This window comes from Triticum aestivum, chromosome 7A, assembly GCF_018294505.1.
Source record: "Triticum aestivum cultivar Chinese Spring chromosome 7A, IWGSC CS RefSeq v2.1, whole genome shotgun sequence".
Lineage (NCBI taxonomy): Eukaryota > Viridiplantae > Streptophyta > Magnoliopsida > Poales > Poaceae > Triticum > Triticum aestivum.
In genome coordinates, this window is record NC_057812.1 from 54,073,349 (window position 1) to 54,083,488 (window position 10,140).

Here is a 10,140-nt window from a genome sequence, read left to right on the forward strand (position 1 = left end):
ATATAGTTTTATACAGACTTGCGGTGAAGCATGTATTTACAAGAAAGTGAGTGGGAGCACTACAGCATTTCTGATAAGTATATGTGTATGACATATTGTTGATCGGAAATAATGTAGAATTATTCTGCAAAGCATAAAGGAGTGTTTGAAAGGAGTTTTTCAAAGAAAGACCTTGGTGAAGCTGCTTACATATTGAGCATCAAGATCTATAGAGATAGATCAAGACGCTTGATAAGTTTTCAATGAGTACATACCTTGACAAGTTTTTGAAGTAGTTCAAAATGGAACAGTCAAAGAAAGAGTTCTTGCCTGTGTTACAAGGTGTGAAATTGAGTAAGACTCAAAGCCCGACCATGGCAGAAGATAGAGAGAGAATGAAAGTCATTCCCTATGCCTCAGCCATAGGTTCTATAAAGTATGTCATGCTGTGTACCAGACCTATTGTATACCCTGCCCTGAGTTTGGCAAGGGAGTACAATAGTGATCTAGGAGTAGATCACTAGACATTGGTCAAAATTATCCTTAGTGGAATAAGGATATGTTTCTCGATTATGGAGGTGACAAAAGGTTCGTCGTAAAGGGTTATGTCGATGCAAGTTTTAACACTAATCCAGATGACTCTAAGTCTCAATCTGGATACATATTGAAAGTGGGAGCAATTAGCTAGAGTAGCTCCGTGCAGAGCATTGTTGACATAGAAATTTGCAAAATACGTACGGATCTGAATATGGCAGACCCGTTGACTAAACTTCTCTCACAAGCAAAACGTGATCACACCTTAGTACTCTTTGGGTGTTAATCACATAGCGATGTGAACTAGATTATTGACTCTAGTAAACCCTTTGGGTGTTGGTCACATGTCGATGCGAACTATGGGTGTTAATCACATGGTGATGTGAACTATTGATATTAAATCACATGTTGATGTGAACTAGATTATTGACTCTAGTGCAAGTGGGAGATTAAAGGAAATATGCCCTAGAGGCAATGATAAAGTTATTATTTATTTCCTTATATCATGATAAATGTTTATTCTTCATGCTAGAATTGTATTAACTGGAAACATAATACATGTGTGAATACATAGACAAACAGAGTGTCACTAGTATTCTTCTACTTGACTAGCTCGTTGATCAAAGATGGTTATGTTTCCTAACTATAGACATGAGTTGTCATTTGATTAACGGGATCACATCATTAGGAGAATGATGTGATTGACTTGACCCATTCCATTAGCTTAGCACTTGATCATTTAGTTTGTTGCTATTGCTTTCTTCATAACTTATACATGTTCCTATGACTATGAGATTATGCAACTCCCGTTTACCGGAGGAACACTTTGTGTGCTACCAAATGACACAACGTAACTGGGTGATTATAAAGGTGCTCTACAGGTGTCTCCGAAGGTACTTGTTGGGTTGGCATATTTCGAGATTAGGATTTGTCACTCCGATTGTCGGAGAGGTATCTCTGGGCCCTCTCGATAATGCACATCACTTAAGCCTTGCAAGCATTGCTACTAATAAGTTAGTTGCGGGATGATGTATTACGGAACGAGTAAAGAGACTTGTCGGTAACGAGATTAAACTAGGTATGGAGATACCGATGATCGAATCTCGGGCAAGTAACATACCGATGACAAAGGGAACAACGTATGTTGTTATGCGGTCTGACCGATAAAGATCTTCATAGAATATGTGGGAGCCAATATGAGCATCCAGGTTCCGCTATTGGTTATTGACCGGAGACATGTATCGGTCATGTCTACATAGTTCTCGAACCCGTATGGTCCGCACGCTTAAAGTTTCGGTGACGATTGTATTATGGGTTTATGTGATTTCATGTACCGAAGGTAGTTCGGAGTCCCGGATGAGATCGGGGACATGACGAGAAGTCTTGAAATGGTCGAGACGTAAAGATCGATATATTGGACGACTATATTCGGACATCGGAAAGGTTCCGAGTGATTCGGGTATTTTCGGGGGTACCGGGGAGTTACGGGAATACGAGGAAGAAGTAATGGGCCTCATGGGCCAAGTGGTGGAAGAGAGGAGGCAGGGCGCGTGGCCCCCCTAGCCCAAACCGAATTGGACTAGGGGGCCGGCCCCCCTTTCCTCCTTTTCCTCCTCCTTCCTTCTCCTTCTCCTCCTTCCTTTCCTCCTCCTAGTAGGAGTAGGAAAGGGGAGTCCTACTCCTACTAGGAGGAGCACTCCTCCTCCTGGCGCGCCCATAGAGGGCCGGCTGGCCTCCCCCCTTGCTCCTTTATATACAGGGGCAGGGGGCACCTCTAGACACAGAAGTTGATCAGTTGATCTCTCCCAGCCATGTGCGGTGCCCCCCTTTCACCATATTCCACCTCGGTCATATCGTAGCGGTGCTTAGGCGAAGCCCTGCATCGGTAGCAACATCATCACCGTCACCACGCCATCGTGCTGACGGAACCCTCCCGTGAAGCTCTGCTGGATCGGAGTTCGTGGGACGTCATCGAGCTGAACGTGTGCTGAACTCGGAGATGTCGTGCGTTCTGTACTTGGATCGGTCGGATCGTGAAGACGTACGACTACATCAACCGCATTGTTCTAACGCTTCCGCTTTTGGTCTACGAGGGTACGTGGACAACACTCTCCCCTCTCGTTGCTATTCATCACCATGATTTTGCGTGTGCGTAGGAAATTTTTTGAAATTACTACGTTCCCCAACAATAAGTTCATTGGACCGGCGAAGCAGCACAACCAATGTAAGAAATAATCGATCGATGCCGATGAGGCCGATGAGCTAGCTGGTGTGTTTGAGGATGCGCGTTTGTCGTTTTCTATGCATACCTGGTATTGTGTAATCTATGTATTAATTAGGTGCATTGTTTTTTTCTTTCTTTTATGCAGCTCTGCTCCTTTTGGGGCTGCGACAGTATGTAATGTAATTATCAGTACTAGGCTCCGATCGAGGTCACTAGTAGAAAAAGGGCCTTTAGTCCCGGTTCTAGAGGGCCTTTAGTCCCGGTTCTGGAACCGATACTAAAGGGTCATTACTAAAGCCTCCCCCTTTAGTCCCGGTTCTTACACGAACCGGGACTAAAGGCCGTCCATGTGGCCGCTGTCTGGAGCTCCACCTTTAGTCCCGGTTGGTAACACCAACCGGGACTAAAGGTATTTTTTCGTAAAAAAATTGATTTTTTTAAAAAAAATCGATATTCAAATTTCTGAATTATTTTCCAATTTCATCTCTAATCACCCTCATCACTGCTCTATTTAACATCTAATCTCTAATCACCTTTCATCATTTCAAATCATCTAACTTACCAGCCGGTCACCCATCCTGTCACTACTCCAGCCTGAGCATGCTTAACTTCTGGGTTCTATTCCCCCTCATTTCCAAGTCTGCACTTGTTGTTTTCCTGACAATAGTAAAATGTCAATCCTATTAACCCTCAGGAGTTTAGCTTGAGCATGAAGTAATTTGACCATAATTTCACAATAGTAAGATGTCAATTCCAAAACAATAATTATTTACTAACACTAATATTTCTTAAATAAGTAGTTTGACCATAGTTTGACCACAGTTTGACCAGATTTGACCAAAATTCAAAAAAATTAAATAATTATTGAGTAACACTAATATTCTTGAATAATTATGTAGTAACACTAATATTTCTTAAATAAGTAGTCTGACCACAGTTTGACCAGATTTGACCAAAATTCAAAAAACTGTAATAATTATTTAGTAACACTAATATTCATGAATAATTATTTAGTAACACTAATACTTCTTGAATAAGTAGTTTGGCCAAAGTTTGACCTGATTTAACCAAAATTCAAAAAAAACTGAAATTTGAGCATAACTTTTTTTTCCTTTTGGAATTTGAGGATTCTAAAAATTTGCAAACAGGCCACTACATCTTGAAGAATTTTATTTTTTGAAGTTTTTATCATTTTTTTTTTGCTTTTTACAAAACTGAAAAGGCAATCCAGGGGGTAGAGTTTGAAAATGGGGCCTTTAGTCCTGGTTTGAGACACGAGCTGGGACTAAAGGGCACCCTTTAGTCCCGGTTTGAGATACTAACCGGGACTAAAGGGTGCAATTCCCTTTAGTCCCGGTTCGTGTCTCAAATCGGGACTAAAAGGCTCATTTGAACCGGGACTAATGTCTTTAGAAGCACGAATCGGGACCAATGCTCACATTAGTCCCCGTTCATGACTGAACCGGGACTAATGGGCTTATCTGGCCCGAACGAAAGCCTTGTTTTCTACTAGTGGGTGATCAAGATGTGTTGCCTTCATGGGGCGCCTTTTGGTGTGTGATGAGTGCAGAAATGAGGATGCAATGCAAGTGTTCCATCATGCTTCATTTGCTATAGTATTGTAACTGAGCATTGTCGAGTAGTAATATATTGCAAAAAAACACCCTAAAATTGCCAACCTCACGCGGTTAAACCTCTCTTGGGTGGTTGTCATGGTGGCCCAATCTAGACGCACTGCGCTGCGCGGCAGGGTTGCCTGAGGCAGTGGGTGAATGAGACATACTAGAGTGAAAAGATGTGACATAGTCACATAGAGTGATTTTTTCGTGAATATGCAAATTGCATGTAGCTAGTCACATACAAAGAGGTAACACTACAAGGGAGCACGAGGAAGAAGGGGATGCTCAGCCCCAAAGACCTAACTATGGTGGATCATGCAAAGGACTGGCTTTTGACCCTATCCATATCTTCTGCTGCATGTAGCGATCAGTTATCTCCGCCGCCTATGTTCCCCGCCGGCTCTACTGCACGCCAATGTATTGCCTCGGTAGTGGTGGCGGCGGTAGGAGGTTGGGCAAGCCGCCGATGCGAGAGGAAGAACCACCATTGGCAGGCGGAAATAGCAGTGACGACGCGGTAGGAAGTACGCCGGCGTGGGAGGAAGATGCACCGCCATGGCCACGAGCTCGGGGCCATTTGTGGTGGTGGATCTACGCTGGGGATGGGTGGCAGCTGGATCCGCTCATTATCGGCTGTGGGCCGGCGTCAAAGTGGATGTGGATGAGGGTGGTGACGCGCCGGCGGGGATTGGGACGCGGGTACTGGGAGGTAAGGCGAAGTGGGTGGAGAATTTTTCACTCCGTGAGCGGTCGGCCGAGTATATTTGTGAGTCGCGGTCGAGTCGGTGTAAATCCCCCCCCCCTCCCCCCGGCCCAACGTTTTTTGGGTTATGTTAGTTCTTGGTTAGAGAAGAAAAAACGAATTTATCCTCCTTTAACTGGTTATTGGGATCAGTTAGAGATGTCCTAAGAGGCCGTTGCAAACGCGGATAAGCAGCGCCACCATAACAAGAGGGACATGGGTCCAGGCGCCGCCACACCAGCCGGCAGCAATGGTGGCGAGGTTGGGGGATGGCGCTTAGCTAGGTTTTAAGTGAACGAAAATAGTATCTACATACGCTATGTTGCAAAATATGATCAGACGTGTCACTAGTCTTATACCAGAGTTGCAAACCAACCATTGGTTAGATGGTTAGAATAACAGTGGTATCTCCAGCCCACTATGATTCAAGTCCTAGACTTAACGCTGGTGCTTACATTTTTTTTCATTTTTTTTCAGGCCTTTTAGCACTGTGCGTTCAGTGGAAAGAAATGTTCCTATCGACTACAAAGGCATCTATGACGAGTTCGTCAATATCAAAATGACGTGCCAGTTCGGTCACTTGGAAGCGCTCGTAGAGGTAAGATGTGCGTTCATAGGGATGGGTGGATGAGCGTCTGGCTGTGTATGGTGTTTCTAAAAAACAGAGTTGCATGGTCAATTTCGTTGGAAAATCTGAAATCGAATTTCAGTAGAAATGAAGTCGGGCGTACCCGTGGTAATCTGAAATCCGAAGTTCAGTAGAAATTTCGTTGGAAAATCCCGCCATAACGGACTCCAACTGCCCAACATGCCGATCAGAGACGAACTCGTTGCTTCCCTTCCTGCCGGATCGACATCGATATAGAAATGAAGTCGGGCGTAAGTAGCCGTGGTAATCCTATCCTACTCCGGCACGAGAACGTGTTTCCCGATCGACTCCTCTCCTACCATCCAAGCCCGAAGCACTATAAGTAAACTGCCGCACGTACGCTCGCTTATTCCCATTGCCTCCCCGAACATCGATCTCCTACGATCAGATCCGGTTTCACTTCACCATCACGCGCGATGGCTAGCTTGATGCCATCGCTTGCCATGGACCTGCCACAAGAAGAAGGAGGCCACGAGGACTCCGCGTTCCTCGGCGTCGTGGGAGATCCAGACGACTCGGAGTTGGCCGCGTTGGTGGCCGGGGCGCTGAAGACGGTGGACGCGCCGTCCGACGACGACGACGAGCTCAGCTGCCCGATCTGCTTGGAGGAGGACGACGCCGCGGCGTGGAAGGAGACACCATGCGGGCACCGGTTCCACGGGCGGTGCGTAGAGAGGTGGCTGCAGGAGAAAGAGAGCTGTCCCATGTGCCGTCGCGAGGTCGTCACGGCGCCCGCCGCCACCGCAGATTGTACTGCTGCACACCTACATTTCTTGTGGATAGCTGCCTTGGGGTTGCATGTGTTTGGCGATGTTCCTGTGGACGACATGGAAACTGATGATGATGATGATGCTTACGGAGAGCTTCCGGTCGACGTCGGGCACCAGGCTCGAAGCTGAGATGCTTTTTGATCGAGATAAGTCCCCATGCATGCATGCGTGAAGCTCGGGGCCAGGAGACCTACCGTGGAAACTGTACGTAGTGAGAGATGCATCATGTAGTACATTGGACATGTCGGTCCGAATCGAAGGGACATGCTTTGGCCTTCCTTTTGTGTAAAAGATCTGATGTAAACTGTGTGTGTAATCCGTGCATCCTTGCATAAACATGCATGGTCTTCTAGCCGTCTTTGTGTAAATTGTTCTACGGTATTCTCTCACATACTTGCATCTCACGTCTTTGTAAAGGCCATTCCACTCATATTTGGGCGACAACGCATTATGTTCACAATTTATTTCATCAAGACACGTGCTAGAAATTTACACAGCTTTCTTTCAGTTCCATACATTTATTCTAGAAGCGCTCTAATGTTTGGTAGAATATACACCCTCCACTTCTTGATCTCATGATCCACCACACCAACTATTCTTTCTCCGTACAAACACTACTAGGAAAAGGGCTATAGATGATATGGACATTAATGACGCACCAGACATGTGGTGCGCCACTACTATATAGCAGTGGCGCACCATGTGCCGGTGCGCCATTAGTGTGACAGACACCAATGACTCACCACACCCATGATGTGCCACTACTATATTTTTTTTCCAAAAATACTAATGGCGCATCAGGGAACAGTGCGTCATTACTAGTTTAACTAGTAATGGCGCACCACTTACCACGTGCGCCACTACTATCATTTTGTTTTTGTTTTTGCAAAACTACTAATGTCGCACCATCAGCTGGTGCGCCATTAGTAACCATGGTTACTAATGGCGCATTTGTAGGTGGTGCGCCATTAGTAACCTGGGACCAGCTAGATATTTTGGACAGCCACCTACACACTCACTTTCCCTATTTCATTCTCTCCGCCTCCTCCTCCAAGCTTGTCTCGGCTGCCTCCTCCTCCTCACCTCATTTGCACCATAGATTCATCCAAATTAAGTGGTTAAATTACCTTTTTTTTATAGGTAAGTAAGGGGAAAGCTTTCTTTATGTTGTAGATCTACTTTTTTCTTCCTCCAACAATGTGCACATGCACTTTTTTCTATGTATGTTTGTGGTGTTGCATATATGTTTGTGTTTGCAGATACCGGTATTTGAAATGCGATAGTTGCCAATATTTTGCCGGAATGTTGATTCATTTTCATTTCGGCGAGAATTTTGGCACTATGCATTCTTTTTGGTCCTATTTTTAGGGAAAGTCATGCCAAATTTTTTCTTGGTTCTAAAATATCGTTTTGCTCTACCCCGCAGGCGACCATGGTCCGCGTGATGACCGAAGGCATTGTGAATAGGTTTTTGAGCTCCGCGAAGGCCGCGATGACCATCAGCATTGCCCCCCTGTATTATGTAAATTACTCCTCGGGTAGCGCTAACTCCCTATGCGTCAAATTTAATACCAGGTTTAGTTATTATGTTGGGAAAAAGGTAAAACCAATGTTGGGCCTTGCTGGAAGAGTTTTATTCAACCCGTGGACGAATGCTTTGTTGTATGAGATGCTCACGTTGGCACCGTACCCGACTTGTTTCGTGCACGACCCTCGTATGCCGTGCCGCCGACACATGGGAACCCGGTTACCGGGATCACTCCCTGTCACTCTTGCATGTTCCGCACACTTGTTCTTTTTCACCGGCATTTCCACGAATTGTCGGATCATCGGAATGTTGCCGATGCACCATTCCCGTTATCGTCGTCGTGTCACCCTTTCATTCTGTCATGGTGACAAATGCTCTTATCATGCTCATGTCAATTTTTTTCATAAAATTGCATAAAACTTGTATATGTCATCCGCATCATGATAACAACATTTAAAATGTTTAAAATTGTGTTTGCATTAAATTGTTAAATGACATGTGGGGAATTACCGGAATTGTTGTTTGATATTTCCGGCCTCATTTAAACTTGCCTAGATAGGTAGTTTAATTATGCTTCACCCCTTGCCATGCTTAATAACATTTATTATTGTTGGGTGCATAAACGAGAGAGAACTAAATAATTGTTGTGAAGTTCCATCAATATGCAACTCGTTGCATATTGAGCTCCACTTAATTTGTATTATCATTTGTTGCACTTTGCCATGTCATGCATGATTCAATCGGACATGCATCATACTTGGTTGTGCATCATGCCATGTTTATGTGATGGTTGTTTACCATGTTGTTTTCTTCTTTCCGGTTGTGCTTCTTCTCGATAGTTCCGGTTACATTGCCATTGTGAGGATCCGTTCGTCTTCTTCATGGACTCGGTCTTCTTCCTAGCGGGATTCCAGGTAAGATGACCATCACCTTGGGTCTCACTACTATCTTCGCTCTGCTAGTTGTCTCGATGATATCGCTATGTCGGGCTACCTACCACTTGTTTATCAAGCCTCCCAAATTTCCATGATAGCCTTTAACCTTTTTACCCTTCCTAGCAAACCGTTGTCTGGCTATGTTACCACTTTGCTCAACCCTTATTATAGCGTTGCTAGTTGCAGGTGCAGTTTGTTCCATGTTGGGACATGGATATCTTGGGATATCACAATATCTCTTATTTAATTAATGCATCTATATACTTGATAAAGGGTGGAAGGCTTAGCCTTTTGCTTGGTGCTTTGTTCCACTCTTGCCGCCTTAGTTTCCGTCATACCGGTGTTATGTTCCTTGATTTTGCGTCCCTAACACGATGGGGGTTTATGGGCCCCTCTTGACAGTTCTCTATGAATAAAACTCTTCCAGCAAGGCCCAACATTGGTTTTACCATTTGCTCATCGTAATAACTAAACATGATAATAAATTTGACGCATAGAGAGTTAGCGCTACCCGAGGTTCGTTATTCAACATAATACAGGGGGCCAACGTTGATGGTGTTGGTCCCAAACGGACAGCCTGCGGGGCCACCTCGGGGAAACTCGAGGGCTGGTTTTACTCGTAGCTTGACCCATCCAATCGTGGCTTGAGACGAGATACGCGCGTATATTATCAGGGTGTCGGCATGCCGGGAGGTCTTGCTGGACTTGTTTACCATTGTTGAAATGTCTTGTGCACCGAGATCCCGAGTCTGATCGGGTTGTCCCGCGATGGAGGACTGTCTCCGCGGATCGTGAGCTTGTCATGGGCTAAGTTGGGACAACCCTGCAGGGTTTAAACTTGCGAGAGCCGTGCCCACGGTTATGTGTCAGATGGGAATTTGTTAATATCCGGTTGTAGTGGACTTGAACTAAACCCAATTAAAATACACCAACCATGCGCGTAACCATGACGGTCTCTTTTCGAATGAGTTCGAGAAGAAAACACGGTGGGGTTATGTTCGAATGTAAGTAGTTCAGGATCACTTCTTGATCATTATTAGTTTGCGATCGTTGCGTAGTTTCTCATCTTATTCTGGTACTCGTAAGTTAGCCACCATACAATGCTTAGTCGCTTGCTGCAACCTCACCACTTATCCATTCCATACCCATTAAGCTTTGCT

At 45.0% G+C, this 10,140-nt stretch overlaps 1 protein-coding gene across 1 annotated transcript; it reads left to right on the forward strand.

Moving 5' to 3' along the window:
- The first annotated feature begins 6,114 nt into the window (after positions 1 to 6,114).
- On the forward strand, positions 6,115 to 6,646 carry LOC123152995 (RING-H2 finger protein ATL18-like). The gene has a single exon (XM_044572330.1). It carries the CDS (start codon positions 6,164 to 6,166, stop codon positions 6,644 to 6,646), a length of 483 nt encoding a protein of 160 aa, XP_044428265.1. The 5' UTR covers positions 6,115 to 6,163.
- Positions 6,647 to 10,140: the final 3,494 nt, after the last annotated feature.

Excerpts from the sequence above, each read along its gene's own strand:
- LOC123152995 (XM_044572330.1), top strand. The coding sequence starts at position 6,164 with ATGGCTAGCTTGATGCCATCGCTTGCCATGGACCTGCCACAAGAAGAA.